General features: G+C 40.0%; 1 protein-coding gene across 1 annotated transcript in view; it reads right to left on the reverse strand.

The window, feature by feature from the left end:
* Positions 1 to 22,170, reverse strand: part of LOC123726154 (trace amine-associated receptor 6-like) — a 107,538-nt gene that overhangs the window by 47,420 nt on the left and 37,948 nt on the right. The window contains exon 2 of the mRNA XM_082970641.1: positions 7,244 to 7,813. Within this exon, the coding sequence (XP_082826767.1) occupies positions 7,244 to 7,813 (570 nt within the window). The remainder of the gene's footprint in view (positions 1 to 7,243; positions 7,814 to 22,170) is intronic.

Here is a 22,170-nt window from a genome sequence, read left to right on the forward strand (position 1 = left end):
CAGTGGAAGGGACTGAGAGACTAGTCAGGATAAAGGAAAAGATGAACGGAGCAAAGTACAGAGAGATCCTTGATCTCAATCACGGACTACAAAAGAAAAACCATCCCCATCGCGGACCACAATGTCTTGCTCCCAGACAGACTAAACAACTTCTTTGCTCGCTTTGAGGACAATACAGTGCCACTGACACGGCCGCTACCAAAACCTGCGGGCTCTCCTTCACTGCAGCCAACGTGAGTAAAATATTTAAACGTGTTAACCATCGCAAGGCTGCAGGCCCAGATGGCATCCCCAGCCGCATCCTCAGAGCTTGCGCAGACCAGCTGGCTGGTGCGTTTACAGACATATTCAATCAATCCTTATCCCAGTCTGCTGTTCCCACATGCTTCAAGAGGGCCACCACTGTTCCTGTTCCCTAAGAAAGCTAAGGTAACTGAGCTAAATGACTACCGCCTCGTAGCACTCACTTCCATCATCATGAAGTGCTTTGAGAGACTAGTCAAGGACCATATACTCTCCACCCTACCTGACACCCTAGACCCACTCCAATTTGCTTACCGCCCCAATAGGTCCACAGACGACGCAATCTCAATCACACTGCACACTGCCCTAACCCATCTGGACAAGAGGAATACCTATGTAATAATGCTGTTCATCGACTACAGCTCAGCACTTAACACCATAGTACCCTCCAAACTCGTCATTAAGCTCGAAACCCTGGGTCTCGACCCCGCCCTGTACAACTAAGTCCTGGACTTCCTGACGGGCTGCCCCCAGGTGGTGAGGGTAGGTAACAACATCTCCACCCTGCTGATCCTCAACACTGTGGCCCCACAAGGGTGCGTTCTCAACCCTCTCCTGTACTGCCTGTTCACCCACGACTGCTTGGCCATGCACGCCTCCAACTGAATCATCAAGTTTGCAGACGACACTACAGTGGTAGGCTTGATAACCAACAATGACGAGACGGCCTACAGGGAGTAGGTGATGGCCCACGGAGTTTGGTGTCAGGAAAATAACCTCACACTCAATGTCAACAAAACAAAGGAGATGATCGTGGACTTCAGGAAACAGCAGAGGGAGCAGCCTCCTATCCACATTGACGGGACAGTAGTGGAGAGGGCACTGCCGGATAAAAAACGTACCCGATTTAATCTGGTTACTACTCCTGCCCAGTAACTAGAATATGCATATAATTATTGGCTTTGGATAGAAAACACCCTAAAGTTTCTAAAACTGTTTGAATGGTGTCTGTGAGTATAACAGAACTCATTTGGCAGGCCAAAAGCTGAGAAGATTCCTTACAGGAAGTGGCCTGTCTGACCATTTCTTTCCCTCCTTGATAATCTCTAACAAAAACAGGGGATCTCTGGCATGACGTGACACTTCCTACGGCTCCCATAGGCTCTCAGAACCCGGGAAAAAGCTGAATGACGTAATTCAAGGCCCAGACTGAAACACACTAGCGCGTTTGGCAAGTGCTCTATCAGAGGGCCATTAGACTGAGGCTCGTGCATGGGGGGATAGCATGCTTTTACTTTCACTCTCTTTGTAATAAAAAACGATTTCCCGGTCGGAATATTATCGCTTTTTAACGAGAAAAATGGCATAAAAATTTATTTTAAACAGCGGTTGACATGCTTCGAAGTACGGTAATGGAATATTTAGAATTTCTTTGTCACGAAATGCGTCGTGCTCGTAACCCTTATTTACCCTTTCGGATAGTGTCTTGAACGCACGAACAAAACGGCGCTATTTGGATATTACAATGGATTATTTGCGACCAAACCAACATTTGTTATTGAAGTAGAAGTCCTGGGAGTGCATTCTGACGAAGACAGCAAAGGTAATAACATTTTTCTTATAGTAAATCTGACTTTGGTCAGGGCTAAACTTGCTGGGTGTCTAAATAGCGAGCCCTGTGATGCCGCGCTATCTACTTAGAATATTGCAAAATGTGCTTTCACCGAAAAGCTATTATAAAATCGGACATATCGAGTGCTTAGAGAAGTTCTGTATCTATAATTCTTAAAATAATTGTTATGTTTTTTGTGAACGTTTATCGTGAGTAATTTAGTAAATTCACCGGAAGTGTTCGGTGGGAATGCTAGTCACATGCTAGTCACCTGCTAATGTAAAAAGCTGTTTTTTGATATAAATATGAACTTGATTGAACAGACATGCATGTATTGTATAACATAATGTCCTAAGATTGTCATCTGATGAAGATCATCAAAGGTTAGTGCTGCATTTAGCTGTGGTTTGGGTTTATGTGACATTATATGCTAGCTTGAAAAATGGGTGTCTGATTATTTCTGGCTGGTTACTCTGTTGACATAATCTAATGTTTTTCTTTCGTTGTAAAGCCTTTTTGAAATCGGACAGTGTGGTTAGATTAACGAGAGTCTTGTCTTTAAAATGCTGTAAAATAGTCATATGTTTGAGAAATTGAAGTAATAGCATTTCTAAGGTATTTGAATAACGCGCCACGGGATTCAACTGGCTGTTGAGTAGAGGTTAAGAGAGGTTAAGTTCCTCGGCGTACACATCACGGACAAACTGAAATGGTCCACCCACACAGACAGCGTGGTGAAGAAGGCGCAGCAGCGCCTCTTCAATCTCAGCAGGCTGAAGGAATTCGACTTGTCACCAAAAACACTCACAAACTTTTACAGATGCACAATCGAGAGCATCCTGTTGGGCTGTTTCACCGCCTGGTATGGCAACTGCTCCGCCCATAACTGGAAGGCTCTCCATAGGGTAGTGAGGTCTGCACAACGCATCACCGGGGGCAAACTACCTGCCCTCCAGGAAACCTACACCACCCGACGTCACAGGAAGGCCAGAAAGATCATCAAGGACAACAACCACCCGAGCCACCTGCCTGTTCACCCCGCTATCATCCAGAAGGCGAGGTCAGTACAGGGGCATCAAAGCGGGGACCGAGAGACTGAAAAACAGCTTCTATCTCAAGGCCATCAGACTGTTAAACAGCCATCACTAACATTGAGTGGCTGCTGCCAACATACTGACTCAACTCTAACCACTTTAATAATGGAAAAATGTATGTAATAAATGATTCACTAGCCACTTTAAACAATGCCATTTTATATAATGTTTACATACCCTACATTACTCATCTCATGTGTATATACTGTACTCTATTACATCAAGATGGCAAGATGCAGTAGATGGTATAGAGTACAGTATATACACATGAGATGAGTAATGTAGGGTATGTAAACATTATATAAAATGGCATTGTTTAACGTGGCTAGTGATACATTTATTACATCAAGATGGCAAGATGCAGGAGATGGTATAAATGTATCACTAGCCACTTTAAACAATGCCACATTATATAATGTTTACATATCCTACAATACTCATCTCATGTGTAAATACTGTACTCTATACCATCTACTGCATCTTGCCTATGCCGTTCGGCCATCACTCATTCATACATTTTTATGTACATATTCTTACTCATTCCTTTACACTTGTGTGTATAAGGTAGTTGTTGTGAAATTGTTAGGTTAGATTACTTGTTAGATATTACTGCATGGTCGGAAATAGAATCACAAGCATTTCGCTACACTCGCATTAACATCTGCTAACCATGTATATGTGGCAAATAAAATTTGATTTGATTTTATGATTTGATGAAAACCTGCTCCAGTGCTCTCAGGATCTCAGACGGGGTCAAAGGTTCACCTTCCAACAGAACAACGACCCTAAGCACATATTCAAGGCAATGCAGGAGTGGCTTCGGGAAAAGTCTCTGAATGTGCTTGAATGGATCAGCCAGAGACTGGACTAGAACCTGACCGAACGTCTGTGGAGAGACCTGAAAATAGCTGTGCAGCGACGTTCCCCATCCAACCTGACAGAGCTTGAGAGGATCTGCAGAGAAGAATGGGAGAAGTTCCCCAAATACAGGTGTGCCAAGCTTGTAGCGTCATACCCTGTATTCGCTGGCAAAGATGCTTCAACAAGGTACTGAGTAAAGAGTCAGAAAACTTAGGGATGTCCAGAAGGTAGTGCGCTCTGACCAACGCATCACCGGGGGCACTCTGCCTGCCCTCCAGGACATCTACAGTACCCGATGTCACAGGAAGGCCAAAAAAATCATCAAGGGCATCAACCACCCGAGCCACGGCCTGTTCAGCCCGCTATCATCCGGAAGGAGAGATCAGTACAGATGCATCAAAGCTGGGACCGAGAGACTGAAAAACAGCTTCTATCTCAAAGCTATCAGACTGTTAAATACCCATCGCTAGGCAACTACCACCCAGTTACTGAACCCTGCACCTTAGAGGATGCTGTCCTACAGTCTGTACATAGACATGGAATCCCTGGTCACTTTAATAATGTTTACATACTGCATTACTCATCTCATATGTGTATATACTGTATTCTGCTGTATTTTTTGTCAATACCACTAAGACATTGATTGTCCAAATATTTATATATTTCTTATTTCCATTCTTTTACTTTTAGATTTGTGTGTATTGTTGTCACGGTCGTCGTAGTGAATGGACCAAGACGCATTGGGTACGTGAATGCTCATGTTTATTTTACAAAATAAAACACGAAAACAATGAACGGACGACAAACAGTCTTGCAGGCAACACACAGCTATCTATGCAAAGAATAATCTCACACAAATCCCATGACAAACACATTCCTAATTATAGGACCTTCAATCTGAGGCAACGATAGACAGCTGCCTCCAATTGAAGGCCCCAATCCCAATTACCTAAACACAGATCTAAACACCCTAGAACAGACATAGAAATATACAAACATAGAACAATGACCAAAACCCCGGAATACATAAATCAAACACCCCTCTACATACACACACACCCCAAACCATATAAAACAAATACCCCCTGCCACGTCCTGACCAAACTATAATAACAAATAACCCCTTTACTGGTCAGGACGTGACAATCGTTGTGAATTGTTAGATACTACTGCACTGTTGGAGCTAGGAAGAAATGCATTTCACTACACCCGCAATACCATCTGCTAAGCATGTGTTTGTGACCAATAAAATTTGATTTTGATTTGATTTTGTAGTATATTAAAGGTAATAACCCTTGAAACGTAATGTTAAGTTAAATTATGTATTTAGATATTGGTTCCCTTACCCTGTGAGCAGTCTATGAACTGCTCTTAGTCTATGCCACTCTGACATTGCTCATCCGTATATTCATATATTCTTAATTCCAGTCCTTTACTTAGATTTGTGTGTATTAGGTATTTGTTGTGCAATTGTTAGATATTACTTGTTAGATTTGCTGCACTGTCAGAACTAGATGCATAGCACTTAGCAACACTCGCAATAACATCTCCTAAACACATGTTTTTGACCAATACAATTTGATTTGATTTGATACTAATGAGTGCAATCAGTCACTTCCTAGAAACAAGAATGTTATCATTTTCAGACAAACACGTTACTTCCTTCAGCACACTATTACAACAGTGTGACTGTTTTCAAATAAATGTTCAATATATCTTTTTTCATATTCAAGTTGTGTTGCTTATTGTTTAACCACTGATATGTTCTAGGTCATTTTGGGAACTTAAGGAGCATCAGGTACTGCTGGAATGTCTACCAATAGCATGTCCATCTTTTTGTGATAAATTACACTGGTCACTGTTCAAAACATTTATAAAGTATTAAGAAAGTATGAATAGTCCTCACATTAGATGAGGGACTGCAAAACTACTTTACTAACAATCACTAACAATCACGGTTCATAAGAATATTTATTAAACATCTGACGAATGATCTTCTGAATCATTGTTACAGACTATAAAAGTTGTTTATAAATGTGTGAATAACTAGCTTACTAAAATAAATATAAGAGAAATGATAATAAACAATTTACTAATCCATTATAAACTATTTAGTGTGTTGCCCAATCTCTATATTCATTCAGAGTAAACAGCTTCTGAGAGAGCTGCTCTGGTGTGACCCCTGACCTAGCAGCAGTGATGTAGTGAGAGTAGTGCTAGTGAGAGTAATGGTAGTGAGAGTAATGGTAGTGAGAGTAGTGGTAGTGAGAGTAGTGGTAGTGTTCATAACCAGTATGTTGAGGTTCAAGTGTATGCTGTGGTCTCCTGCTCTGTTGTGTTGAATAATTAATGTATATACTATAGTAGTTATTTATAAATGTGATAATACCTAGCTGAGTAACATTTCACAAATGTGGCCTTAATATTAAATGGTGAGCAAACTGTAAATGCCTTACAGACGGTTTATTACTGAATGTTATTATAAAGTGTTACCCATAATTGCATATTCTTACATTTTACCATCAACTACTTACACAATACACAATTTATTTAGATCTGGACGTCATCTGATATCATGCAGTGTTGTACATTTCAACTTTAATAAACTTGATGAAGACGTTGTGTCACAATTGAGCCACTAGAGGGAGATGTTAAACAACATATAGAATGACTCATGACGTCCTCAAAATGTACTATTAGAAGGCTTACTATTTATCATTAAGTAACACGGAACAACCACAGCCTTAGGTATTTGGAGTACACAATCCATAATGACTACAGTATCCTTTATAAAACAAGGGCCTTCTCCAAGTCATTCCATTCCAATCCAAATCAATCTGTATCAACACCACATGTATCTATGATGACAACACTGAGGTAAGTAATGTCAGTGTATTGCTACATGAAATAAATACTTACAACAATTGTAGAAAAAAAACTATCAAACCTATGATTGCCAACGTAGGGAATAAAATTTTAGGAACTATGAACGTCTTATCTTCAAAGTTAATAAAAGTTTAGCTGTCACTTTGAACCATGGATAAAAGAAAGCATAAATTATTGGATTAATTAAGGAATTAACTAGTGGCAGAAAAATTATGAAATATGATAAAAAATTGTCAATTAAAAAAAATGAAAAAAAGTTAATAAATAGAGTTGGAATCCAACAAATGAAATAGTTCAAAACAACAATAGAAAGAGTTTTTGCTGCTTTTCTCTCAGATTTATTTGCCCGTACAGTTTTAACACCAGACACACTGGCAGCCTCTTTAGAAAACACCTTTCTGGCCTGTGATCTGGCCACCACAAAGATTGTCATATAAAGTGTTATAATAATAGAGCACGGGACAACCATTGTAAATACAACGTCAATGATATTACCCCAGGTTATTCCTTCAACAATAAAACATTCTGTCAAACATCTACTTGGTACCTGTACATTTACTACGTTTTTTATAATAACAGCATCGTATATGATAGAACAACACCAGGTAACGGATATACAACACATCATTCTTGTTGTTGTTATTTTAGAGTGGTACATTAAGGGGTCACACACAGCAACATAGCGGTCAATAGATATCAAGACCAAATTGCCTAGAGATAAAGAAGTACATAACAAAGTACTGTAGATCTGAAACGCACAGAAATATTCCCCAAAACCCCAGCATGCTTCCATTATTGCTACAGTCGTTGCTGGTATCACAATCAGTCCCACCAGGAGATCTGACGCAGCCAGAGAGAGGATGAGCAGGTTGGTTGGAGTGTGGAGCTGCTTGAAGTGAGAGATGGAGATGATCACCAGTATGTTCAAAAATACTGTAACTGCTGAAATCAATGAGAAGAAGATGTACAGTGTTATGTAGATAGATGTCTTTAGCAAAGCCTTTCTGCAAGAAGAGTTTCCGTCTTGAAAACAGTACTGAACATCTTTGTTTTCCTCCATTTGTAATAAAAGGTAAAAATGCTGAGGTCCTTCTCCTGCTTGGTCCTGTGTGTGACCCTGTCAGGTCCACCGTCTGACAAGCTCTGAGCTCTGCCTCTCTATTTATCCCTGAGTTACTGACAGAAACTCCCCTCCTCAGGATCTATCTTCACGCACACACACACACACACACACACACAGACACACACACACACACACACACACACACACACACACACACACACACACACACACACACACACACACACACACACACACACACACACACACACACACACACACACACACACACACACACACACACACACACACACACCAACAAAACATACACAAGTGAGCACAGAATTGAACAAACGGTTTGTTAAACACATTTTTTGTGAAAGCATGATGTAATGTATGACAGGATTGGATGTTGCTGTGCCCACCTAGCCTGTCCTTCAGCCTTACTGATAGAGCTGAGAGAAAAGGTACATTTACCCAATTGAGCATTTTAATGGGGAAAATACAACATGGGTGATGTTTTTGTCACTCAAAGGCTATTTTACATGGGATGTCAAAGCTCAGTTTGGACCAAAATCCACAACCTCAGGACACATGACGACACGTCACATGTCAGCTGGCCAGTGTGTAGGAAAGTTGACAGTAGGGAAGTTGATAAGCCATAAGTTTATGGTGTACAAACGTATAGCAAATGCTATCAAAATTGTGACATTTCATAGGAACATTCCATAGACATTAAAATGTCCATCTGAACTGTTTTATTAATACACTACAAAATCAAATTAAAATCAAATGTTATTGGTCACATACACATATTTGTCAGATGTTATTGCGGGTGAAGCGAGATGCTTTGGTTCCTACAGTATCTCCAACAGTGCAGTAGTATCTAACAATTCACAATAATACACACAATTCTAAAAGTAAAATAAGGGAATTAAGAAATATATAAATATTAGGACAAGCAATGTCTGAGTGGTATTGACAAAAAATTCAGTAGAATACAGTATGTACATATGAAATGGGTAAAATAGTATGTAAACATTATTAGAGTGATTAGTGTTCAATTTAAAGTCACCAGTAATTCCGTGTATATGTACATAGGGCAGCATCCTCTAAGGTGCAGGGTTGAGTAACCGGGTGGTAGTCGGCCTGTGATGGCTATTTAACAGTCTGGTGGATTTGAGATAGAAGCTGTTTTTCAGTCTCTCGGTCACAGCTTTGATGCACCTGTACTGACCTCGCTTTATGGATGGTAGCGGGGTGAACAGACCGTGGCTCGGGTGGTTGATGTCCTTGATGATGTTTTTGTCCTTCCTGTAACATTGGGTACTGTAGGTGTCCTGGAAGGCAGGAAATGTGCCCCCGGAGATGCGTTGGGCAGACCGCACCACCCTCTGGAGAGCCCTAAGTATTTTGACCCTTTACTCTGTACCTTGTTGAAGAATCTTTGCCAGCGATTGCAGGGTATGACGCTACAAGCTTGGCAGACCTGTATTTGGGGAGTTTCTCCCATTCTTCTCTGCAGATCCTCTCAAGCTCTGTCAGGTTGGATGGGAAGTGTTGCTGCAGCTATTTTCAGGTCTCTCCACAGATGTTCGATTAGGTTCTAGTCCAGGCTCTGGCTGGGCCACTCAAGCACATTCAGAGAATGGTCCTGAAGCCAATCATGCATTGTCTTGGCTGTGTGCTTAGGGTCGTTGTTCTCTTGGGTGGTGAACCTTCGACCCAGTTTGAGATCCTGAGCTCTCTGGAACAGGTTTTCATCAAGTGTCTCTCTGTACTTTGCTCCCTTAATCGTGACTTGTCTCTCAGTCCCTGCCACTGAAAAACATCCCCTTAGCATGATGCTGCCACCACCATACTTCACTGTAGGGATGGTGCCAGGTTTCCTCCAGAAATGACGGTTGGCATTCTGGCCAAAGAGTTCAATCTTGGTTTCATCAGACCAGAGAATCTTGTTTCTCATGGTCTGAGTGTCCTTTAGGTGCCTTCTGACAAACTCCAAGGCTATTATGTGCCTTTTACTGTGGTGTGGCTTCCATCTGGCTGCTCTAAAATATGCAGTGTTGTCACACAACACAACAGATGTCTCAAGTTTTAAGGGAGCATGAGAATTGGAATGCTGGCATGCTTTCCGCAAGTATGTATTAAACCGGTGAGGAATGCCTAGATAGTTAGCGGGGTGGGCGCTAACAGCATTTAAATCGGTGATGTCACTCTCTCTGAGACCCGGCTTTTGTGGAGCGATGGGTAACGGTGCTTCGTGGGTGACAATTGTTGATGTGTGCAGAGGGTCCCTGGATTGAGCCCAGGTATGGGCGAGGAGAGGGACGGAAGCAAAACTGTTACATGTACCCCAGAGCTGTTGTTGGAGAATGTAATGTTAATTTCTCTACCATAAGCTGCCTCCCCATGTCATTTTAGAGAATTTGGCAGTACGTCCAACCGACATACTGCCAAAGTTCTCTTAATTCCCACATATGCTGAGAACTTGTTGGCTGCTTTTCCTTCACTCTTGTTGTAATGGTCAACATAGTATTTTGCATGCACCAACTACCACAGCGTTTTCCATAGTGGCCTTTATTAAGGTGTTTTATTTCGCTGCCATGGGCGAGCTTCTAGAGTCATCACAGAGTCACCCCAGACGGTTCTTGGAGCTTGCGCATGTGCAGAGTAATTTATGACCCCGTGGTGCCAGGGCAGATCTGATAAGAACTCAGCCTGGCAGATTCTGACACAAGGCTGGAGAGAGAGGGTGCCATGAATCTTGACCCTTTGTCAATCCAAGTAATTCGTTTCTCTCTCTCTAAGAGGTGAATTTTTAAGTTTATGTTTATATTGATGCTGTGTTTATAGCCCTTCATAGTCATGTTGTAAGTGTAATTCTATTTCCCAATTATTCATGTACATATATGTATATTGCATAGTCATAACCCTTATCATCACCACCTGGTAAGGCAACTGCAACTGCTTAAATCTATTTCTTGAACCGCATTGTTGGTTAAGGGCTTGGAAGTAAGTGTTTGACAGTATTCGGCATATTTGATTGAACTTATACTGTTTACATGTGTGTATATTTGTGCCTTACAGAACCACAACAATATGATTCTAAGTCATTCGGATGACCAAAATCATACAAACATCCTCAAATGGAAACATCTGTGTCTGTGTGTGTGGTGGTGACCACCAAGAGTACAGTGATGGGCCTAAACATCATGTTCTAACAGGACAGCACCATAGAGGACAGAACCAGACCAATCAGTTATAAGTATATAGCGTGTGAGGGAATTCACAGCCGACCGCTCAGATGGGTGAGGGCATACCAGCCAACCTTTTTTACGTTGTCCTTCTAACCAGAGATAATGACCACCACAGCTCCAGGCCTCCCCGGCTGGAGCCATCGTCTCCGCCACTGGAGCGTCATCACAGCCGGGACTCCCCAAGTCGCCAGTCTACTCCCCTGACAGACACTAGAGATACCTCCTGTCCTGAATGGGACAACAGCTATTTAACAGATCTTTGTCATTCCCCTCCGTCCTGGTAAGGTCAGAGTTCCCTTCCTTCCTTGTAGGGTGAAAGTTCCCCTCCTTCCCTGTTGGGTCAGAGTTCCCCTCCTTCCTGGTAAGGTCAGAGTTCCCTTCCTTCCTTGTAGGGTGAGAGGTTCCTTCCTTCCTGGTAGGGTCAGGTTTATAGTCCCCTGCCTTCCCAGAAGGCCAAGTATGTTCTGACCCTCAAGTAGGTCTAGTGTATCCTGCCATGCTAGGCCATAAGTTAGCTGCCATGTCTGAAGTCTCCTGTCCAGCTCAGATCGCAGCCCCTTACAAAAGCGGCAGCTCTAGCCTTTAGCTTGATGCGGATATTGCCTGTAATCCATGGCTTCTGGTTGGGATATGTACGTACGGTCATTGTGGGGACGACGTCTTCGATGCACTTATTGATGAAGCCGATGACTGAGGTGACATACTCCTCAATGCCTTTGGATGAATGCCGGTACATATTCCAGTCTGTGTTAGCAAAACAGTCATGTAGCGTAGCATCTGCGCCATCTGACCACTTCCTTATTGAGCGAGTCACTGGTACTTCGTGCTTTAGTTTTCTTTATCTAGTCCTGGGCCTATCAATGCACTGAAGTTGTAAGGCAGAGATTTCCGAGTTGCTAAAAATATTAGTTAGCTAATATTAGGCTATAACTAGCAATGCAAATGGCTTTCTGAGATACGAGTAATATAACTACAAAGATCATGGATGTAATGTTATCTAGCAAGCCAGCAATGAAAACTACCTTTTGACAAAATTAGAAATGTATACTATCTGTAAATTTTACTTGCTAGACTCTTACCCATTTATAGTACATGGATGAGTGCAGATAGCATACACTGTCATGGAAACCATGGTTGTAATCCGGAGATAGGTGTTTTATACAACATCCTTCTCTGCTCTCTTTTTGAATCCCTCTACATATTTGCAATCAAAGCCACAATTTTTCTCCATCTCCTCAGCTATCATACTCTGCTTCCACCGGGCATCTCGGTCAATTTCTTCCATGACAACAACACTGTTGATTGTCGTTTCTTCCCCATCATTGTCATCAGAAGACTCTACAATGTCTGGTTCAATGAAAATGTTTTTACATAAATCATGGATTTCCTCATAGTCTGATTAATTTTCAGAATCAGAGAGAGTCAACGTGGCATGATCGTCCTCCAGAAACTGGGCAGCAGTAGTAACACTTGCAATTCTTCATGATATCTTTCAAAAAAGCAGAGGTAGAAAGGATTATCTACACATACTGAGCAGCTCATGTTATAGTCAGAAGCATGCTACATGGAAAACCAATCCAAACTCATCTCTCGACATGTCCAGCCAATCCATTATCTCAGCCAATCATGGCTAGCGGCAAGGTTCCTGTCTTTCTCCGTGACTAAAGCAACTAAGCTCGTAATTTTTTGTCTTTCGTATTTACAGATAGCATACACTTTTGTTACATGAAAGTTGCACATGAAAGTTGCACATATGTTCCAGAACGCATTTCTGCCAACCCCAAAAAACGCATATTGATTAAAGTAAATGTTTACGGTCAAATGCCTCTTCTGGGAAGTAATGACGTGCGACATATGCCTAGTTTCCTGAAATGAGTCACATATAGAGAGTCAGTAGTAGCACTTTAAAATAACACCATGTAATAAAGCATTTGTAATGGATTAGTAAGTTGTTTATTCATCATAAATGTATCATTACTCCCACATCTGTAACTGTTAGTAAGCTAGTTATTCACACATGTATTAATAAGTTATAACTAGTAAGGTGGTCATTCACATATTTATTTACCTCTTAAGGATCAGACCCTTAAATTTCCGCCTAAAATGACATCAAATCAACGTTTATTTGTGACTGACCAGCTCAAATCGGTCTTAAGTTGCAACATTTGAAATATATTTTTTTTACATTGGATAAAAGGAGCGACTCTAGAAAATGGTATATCATACATCGCAATTGAGGAAGAATAGGAAAGTAATTCTGCCTTGAAAGTTGATCAACTTGTATACTCATTTTTGAGAAAAGGGCCTTTGAAAGTTTTGGTACCTACTGGGGTGCTCTCCTTTGTCTATACCCATTCAGCATTGTTCACAACCTCTTAAGCCAGCCCCACCCATCTCTTCAAGGATTCACGTGTGAGGTCATGTGCTAAACAGTGAGTAGTATAGTAAAGATAAAGACTAAAAGTGGTAGTAGCCTACAATAAGGAACAATTCCAGGTAAACATAGTGTCCAGATATTTTTTAAATAAATATTACACACTTACACAGACACACTTCTTTAAATTGATGGGTCATGTTAAATAAATGCTATAACATCCAGTGTTGGAAAAAGTACTAAATTGTCATAGAGTAAAAGTATAAATAATTTCAAATTCCTTATATTAAACCAGACGACACAATTATTTTTTTATTGACGATAGCCAGGACTACACTCCAACACTCAGACATAATTTACAAGACAAATTCCAGATACAAATATTTTAGCATTATTATACAATAGTTGCGAAAAGGCAGGGTAGCCTAGTGGTTAGAGCGTTGTACTAGTAACCGAAAGATTGCAAGTTCGAATCCCGAGATGACAAGTTACAAATCTGTCGTTTTGCCCCTGAACAGGCACTGTTCCTAGGTCGTCATTGAAAATAAGAATTTATCCTTAACTGACTTGCCAAGTTAAATAAAGGTATAATCAAATTAATTAGTTCTGAGATATCACTACACACAGTTCATACAGGGAATGTTAGCTACTGTAGCTAACCAGCCATCTAACAGATGGCTAGCTAACAGCAAGCTTTAACTAGCAATACAAACCGATTGTCATAGCTAACTAAATGAAGGTTCAATGGTTCAATGTTAGCTAGCTAACATTAGGCTATAACTAGCAATGCAAAATGCCATTCTGAGAAAACTACACTAACATTACACACACTTCATACACATAAGTGAATGTTAGCTAGCCTCTCTGGGCTAGGCGGGACGAATTTGTCCCACCTACGCAACAGCCAGTTGAATCCCGTGGCACGATTTTCAAATACCTTAGAAATGCTATTACTTCAATTTCTCAAACATATGACTATTTTACAGCATTTTAAAGACAAGACTCTCGTTAATCTAACCACACTGTCCGATTTCAAAAAGGCTTTACAACGAAAGCAAAACATTAGATTATGTCAGCAGAGTACCCAGCCAGAAATAATCAGACACCCATTTTTCAAGCTAGCATATAATGTCACAAAAACCCAGAAGACAGCTAAATGCAGCACTAACCTTTGATGATCTTCATCAGATGACACACCTAGGACATTATGTTATACAATACATGCATGTTTTGTTCAATCAAGTTCATATTTATATCAAAAAACAGCTTTTTACATTAGCATGTGACGTTCAGAACTAGCATACCCCCCGCAAACTTCCGGGGAATTTACTAAAAATTTACTAAATTACTCACGATAAACGTTCACAAAAAGCATAACAATTATTTTAAGAATTATAGATACAGAACTCCTTTGTGCAATCGAGGTGTCCGATTTTAAAATAGCTTTTCGGTGAAAGCACATTTTGCAATATTCTCAGTAGATAGCCCAGCCATCACGGCTAGCCATTTAGACACCCACCAAGTTTAGCCCTGACCAAAGTCAGATTCACTATTACAAAAGTTTGATTACCTTTGTTGTCTTTGTCAGAATGCACTCCCAGGACTGCTACTTCAATAACAAATGTTGGTTTGGTCCAAAATAATCCATCGTTATATCCGAATAGCGGCGTTTTGTTTGTGCGTTCCAGACACTATCCGAAATGGTAAATCAGGGTTATGAGCATGGCGCAATTCGTGACAAAAAAATTCGAAATATTCCATTACCGTACTTCGAAGCATTTCAACCGCTGTTTAAAATCCATTTTTATGCCATTTTTCTCGTAAAAAAGCGATAATATTCCGACCGGGAATCTCCGTTTAGGTAAACAGAGGAAAGAAAACAAAGCATTCGGTCGACACGGGCACGAGCCTGAGTCTCACAGTACTGTAACCAGCCACTACCCAAACGCGCTACTTTTTTTCAGCCAGAGCCTGCAAAGCCACGATTCAGCTTTTTGCCACCTTCTGAGAGCCTATGGCAGCCGTAGGAAGTGTCACGTAACAGCAGAGATCCTTTGTAATGGATAGAGATGGCAAAGAAGGCCAAGAAATGGTCAGACAGGGTACATCCTGTACAGAATCTTCTCAGGTTTTGACCTGCCATTTGAGTTCTGTTATACTCACAGACACCATTCAAGCAGTTTTAAAAACTTTGGAGTGTTTTCTATCCAAAGCCAATAATTATATGCATATTCTAGTTACTGGGCAGGAGTAGTAATCAGATTAAATCGGGTATGTTTTTTATCCAGCCGTGTCAATACTGCCCCCTAGCACTAACAGGTTAATATCAAAACCAACGGCATCAAGAAAATAATCAACATGGGTACAAAACCTGATGCGCACCAGTAAACATGTGCACAAGCACTTACAACAAACAATCCCACACAAAGACATGGGGGGAACAGAGGGTTAAATACACAACAAGTAAATGAGGGAATTGAAACCAGGTGTGTGGAAAAACGAGACAAAACAAATGGAAAATGAAAAGTGGATCGACGATGGCTAGAAGACCGGCGACGCCGACCGCCGAGCGCCGCCCGAACAAGGAGAGGACCCGACTTCGGCAGAAGTCGTGACAGTAATGTTACTAGCAATACAAACCAATTGTCATAGCAAGCTAAAGTCAACCAAATAATGTTAGGTTCATTGATAGTTAGCAAGCCAGCCATCGAACTCCAGCTGGTTAGCTTACAGCAAGCTTTAGCTTGCAATGAAAACAACTTTGACAAAAATAGAAATGTTTAATATCTGAATCTGTAGCTAGATTCTTACCTGTATACATGGAAGCTTCATGAGAGACTGCAACCCCTTTTATAAGACCTCCTGTGTTGTTTCCGTTTAGTTTGCATAGCTTGAATGTACGGTAGTGTTTCACTGATTTCAAAACGTGTTATTTTCAGAGTGAGAGAGTCAGCATTGTATGGCACGATAGTCATCTAGAAAGTAGTCCATCACAACTTTTTCCCACTGACCTTTGTCAATAGCACCTGATAAATTCAGGGCAGCAATATTATTGAGAGTAGTAGCAACATATTTGCAGTTCTCCATGGCTAAAGTTATATATATAAAAGACTGCATTACAAGCAGCTCATTTTATAGACTGCAGACCAATCCAAACTCGTCTCTCGGCATGTCCAGCCCACTCATTATCTCAGCCAATCATGGCTTGCGGGAAGGTTGCTGACTTTCTTTGTGGCTAAACCAACTAGGCTTGTAATTTAACCATTTTATTCGTATTTACAGATGACGTACAAGTTTGATATAAAGGCACATGAAAGTTCACATGTTCGAGAAGGAATTTCAGCAAAAAAAAAAAAAAAAATTGCATTTTCATAAGCTACAAAAATGTACGTTCATAAGGCTCTCCTGTGAAGTCGTGACTTGCAACATACGCCTAGTTTCCTGAAATCGGGTCACATTTGTCACGTGCGCCGAATACAAAAGGTGTAGACCTTACAGTGAAATGCTTACTTACAGGCCACCGACAGTGCACTTTTTAAGTAAAAAAAATAGTTATTAGGGAAACAACAGATAAGGAAATACAAAATAAAAAAAACTGTAAAATGACAGTGAAAACCAGTTGGCTACAAACTGTTGTGAAAAGGGAGGATTCTCATGAACACCATGGCGTTCTCCGTTTTACTCTACAACCCCCACAAGTGTCACGGGACTCATCTAAAGGTAACCGGTTTAAAAAATGGATGAAAGTATGGAGGTTTTGTGCCTACCCCAATAAAAGTGTAAATAAATTATCTATATATATTTCCTGAGCTTTCTTATATAGGACAGACACTTCAAAAACGTATTCCTTATGATTTTTATTTGACTGTCTTTTTTGCCATTTATGAATGTGTTATTCAATGTGTTTCTATGGGCTATAGTAGTAAAGGCCAAATCAAATATCTTTTGGAACTGACTTCAAATTGTTTATCTTAAAACAACCCCCCCCCCAACCCCCAAAGGCTGAGACTTTTAATAATTAATGCCACCCGCCCATCTGCTAAATGACTTAAATGGAAAATGTGTAGCAGAGGTGAGTCAGAGGTTCTTCTAAAATGTGTAGCAGAGGTACTTCTAAATCAGTGTCACCCTCAGTCCAAGAGGGACTTTCCTCTAGGACTATTGGTTAAGATGTTGGTTTTCCACTCAGGAAACCACGGTTCAGATCCCACCTGTGACAGAGTCATGATTCTTGACCTGTGCAGGGAAGACTAGTTTAGGGGTGAGGGTTGTACTGTGGCTGAGGCCTAATGGAAGTTGTACTCACACAAATAACAATAGAGCTGTACTCAGGTTCACTTTGAATGTTTATGCTGTTTTAGGGCCTTATTAGGTCCCTGGAGTAAAGCATTTGTGTGTCTCCAACACCTTAAATTGGTAGAATTCCTTAGAGTTTTGAACGTCATTCACAGAGCACAGGTTGAGTTTTGCTGATGTAATATGAAATCACAGTATACTAGATGTGTGTGTGTGTGTGTGTGTGTGTGTGTGTGTGTGTGTGTGTGTGTGTGTGTGTGTGTGTGTGTGTGTGTGTGTGTGATTGTGTGTGTGTGTGTGATTGTGTGTGTGTGTGTGTGTGTGTGTGTGTGTGTGTGTGTGTGATTGTGTGTGTGTGTGGGTGTGTGTGTGTGTGCGTGTGTGTGTGTGTGTGTGTGTGATCTTGTTTGATACCTTTAATTGTTAGAGTGACGTGTCATTATTACAGAGCCTTGCATGTTAGTGCTAACAGGTCTCTCTGGAATCTGAGACAATAACAAACTATACAAACAATATGATTGGGTCAGAATAATGCAAGGTGATGTCTGGCAAATATTATGTGTCCCAATGATGTAACTGTCTCCCTCAACTTGAATAATTATTTCATAATTCAGTTCAGATGGACATTTGTACAAGTCTATGGAATGTTCCTATGGTATGCCATTAGCGCATACTGCATGAAGATATACCATCTTATCAACTGCCCAACTGTCCATTTTCATATGCACTGGCAAAAGGACATATGCCGTGATGTAGTTTCACAAGGCCATCCTTCCAAATGTCATTTCGTTGTCTTGACTATTGGAAGTCTAAAGAACTTCAGTAGGAGAGTTTGTGTTTGAGTGGCAGGGCTTGCATATAAGACTCACCATTAGTTTCTTATCTTGTGATACCTAGCTTGATGCTGAACATTTTTCAGAAACAAAACCTCTGTTTGGAGCTCCACCTATGCAAAAAAGTTGATTGGTTTGATAAGCGGCAACCTGTCACCAGTTCCCAGAACCTTTATAGAACCTTATGAAAGGGTTCTTTATGGCACCATGAAAGGTTTCAATTAGAACCTTACGATCATGGTTCTTTACACCTTTAACTGTCTCTTCTTGAAAAACATGTTGAAAAAATGATTTCATCTTAAATTCCTATTACTTACAACTCAAAAATGAATTTCCAAAAGTATTTTTTTTTTTATTCCACTTTATATTTTGGAAATAACCGAACTCTACCAGGCAGTTAACTAATGTCAAGAGAGTCATACCAGCTATGCCATATTACAATGTTCAGACTACATTTGGAGTTAATATATGTGACATGTTTCAGGAAACTAGGCGTATGTCGCGGGTCAGTACTACACAGGAGAGCCGTTTGAACGTAAACTTTTTTTTCTACCAAATGCGTTCTCAAACATGTGAACTTTCATGTGGCTTATTAACAGACCTGTATGTCATCTGTAAATACTAATAATATTGTTCAATTAGGAGCCTAGTTGGTTTAGCCACAGAAAAGTCCACAACCTTCCCGCTAGCCATGATTGGCTGAGATAATGAGTGGGCTGGACATGCCGAGAGATGTGTTTGGATTGGTCTGCCATATAGCACGCTTCTGTCTATTTCAAATCAAATCAAATCAAATGTATTTGCCACATACACATGGTTAGCAGATGTTAATGCGAGTGTAGCGAAATGCTTGTGCTTCTATTTCCGACCATGCAGTAATATCTAACAAGTAATCTAACCTAACAATTTCACAACAACTACCTTATACACACAAGTGTAAAGGAATGAGTAAGAATATGTACATAAAAATGTATTAATGAGTGATGGCCGAACGGCATAGGCAAGATGCAGTAGATGGTATAGAGTACAGTATTTACACATGAGATGAGTAATGTAGGGTATGTAAACATTATATAAAGTAGCATTGCTTAAAGTGGCTAGTGATACATTTATTACATCAAGATGGCAAGATGCAGTAGATGGTATAGAGTACAGTATATACACATGAGATGAGTAATGTAGGGTCTAGCGTGCCACCTGTGGTGCACTCCATCAACAGCAGGTGCATTTCAAGAGCGGCAAATTTGAATCCAAATAAATGTCAAAATTCAAATTTTTCAAAAATACAACTATGTTACACCATTTGAAAGATAAACATCTCCTTAATCTAACCACGTTTTACGATTTCAAAAAGGTTTTACGGCGAAAGCATAAATTTAGAGTATGTTAGGACAGTACATTTACAAGAGTTGTGTGTAATGTTTTGTCAAGTCAAAGACAGGGTCACCAAAACCATAAAACCAGCTAAAATGATACACTAACCTTTTACAATCTCCATCAGATGACACTCCTAGGACATTATGTTAGACAATGCATGCATTTTTAGTTCTATCAAGTTCATATTTATATACAAAAACAGCGTTTTACTATGGCATTGATGTTGAGGAAATCGTTTCCCTCCAATAACCGGCAGTCAAGTCAGCGTCAGAAATTAAATAATTAAAATTAGAAAACATTGGTAAAATATTATATTGTCATTTAAAGAATTATAGATTTACATCTTTTGAACGCAATCAACTTGCCAGATTTAAAAATAACCTTACTGGGAAATCACACTTTGCAATAATCTGAGCACTGTGCCCAGAAAAATACGCGTTGCGATACAGACTAGACGTCATGTTGGGGAGATGTGAAATCGAAAATACTATGTAAATAATCCATTACCTTGATTCTCTTCATCAGATGCGGCTAGGGGTCCATAGCAGGTCCATAACGATGTAGTTTTGTTCAAAAAAGCTCATCATTTATGTCCAAAAATCTCCGTCTCGTTGAGCACATGGATGTGAGCCGACCACGAGCTTTGTCGATCAATGAACGAGGGCGAGAGTCCGATTCGATGTCCGGTTCAAACATGTCTAAACGTTGTATAGCATCAGAATCACTAGGGCCTTTTTTAACCAGAACATGAATAAATATTCAAGGTGGACGAATGCATAGCCTTTTATAACGTATTGGAACCTTAGCAACACTCGCAATAACATCTCCTAAACACATGTTTTTGACCAATAAAATTTGATTTGATTTGATACTAATGAGTGCAATCAGTCACTTCCTAGAAACAAGAATGTTATCATTTTCAGACAAACACGTTACTTCCTTCAGCGCACTATTACAACAGTGTGACTGTTTTCAAATAAATGTTCAATATATATTTTTTCATATTCAAGTTGTGTTGCTTATTGTTTAACCACTGATATGTTCTAGGTCATTTTGGGAACTTAAGGAGCATCAGGTACTGCTGGAATGTCTACCAATAGCATGTCCATCTTTTTGTGGTAAATTACACTGGTCACTGTTCAAAACATTTATAAAGTATTAAGAAAGTATGAATAGTCCTCACATTGGATGAGGGACTGCAAAACTACTTTACTAACAATCACTAACAATCACGGTTCATAAGAATATTTATTAAACATCTGACGAATGATCTTCTGAATCATTGTTACAGACTATAAAAGTTGTTTATAAATGTGTGAATAACTAGCTTACTAAAATAAATATAAGAGAAATGATAATAAACAATTTACTAATCCATTATAAACTATTTAGTGTGTTGCCCAATCTCTATATTCATTCAGAGTAAACAGCTTCTGAGAGAGCTGCTCTGGTGTGACCCCTGACCTAGCAGCAGTGATGTAGTGAGAGTAGTGGTAGTGAGAGTAGTGGTAGTGAGAGTAGTGGTAGTGAGAGTAGTGGTAGTGAGAGTAGTGGTAGTGAGAGTAGTGGTAGTGAGAGTAGTGCTAGTGAGAGTAATGGTAGTGAGAGTAGTGGTAGTGAGAGTAGTGGTAGTGAGAGTAGTGGTAGTGAGAGTAGTGCTAGTGAGAGTAATGGTAGTGAGAGTAGTGGTAGTGAGAGTAGTGGTAGTGTTCATAACCAGTATGTTGAGGTTCAAGTGTATGCTGTGGTCTCCTGCTCTGTTGTGTTGAATAATTAATGTATATACTATAGTAGTTATTTATAAATGTGATAATACCTAGCTGAGTAACATTTCACAAATGTGGCCTTAATATTAAATGGTGAGCAAACTGTAAATGCCTTACAGATGGTTTATTACTGAATGTTATTATAAAGTGTTACCCATAATTGCATATTCTTACATTTTACCATCAACTACTTACACAATACACAATTTATTTAGACCTGGACGTTATCTGTTATCATGCAGTGTTGCACATTTCAACTATACTACACATGAGGAAGATGTTGTGTCACAATTGAGCCACTAGAGGGAGATGTTATACAACATATAGAATGACTCATGACGTCCTCAAAATGTAGTATTAGAAGGCTTACTATTTATCATTAAGTAACACGGAACAACCACAGCCTTAGGTATTTGGAGTACACAATCCATAATGACTACAGTATCCTTTATAAAACAAGGGCCTTCTCCAAGTCATTCCATTCCATTCCAAATCAATCTGTATCAAC

Source organism: Salmo salar, chromosome 29 (assembly GCF_965601325.2).
Source record: "Salmo salar chromosome 29, fSalSal1, whole genome shotgun sequence".
Taxonomy (NCBI): Eukaryota; Metazoa; Chordata; class Actinopteri; order Salmoniformes; family Salmonidae; genus Salmo; species Salmo salar.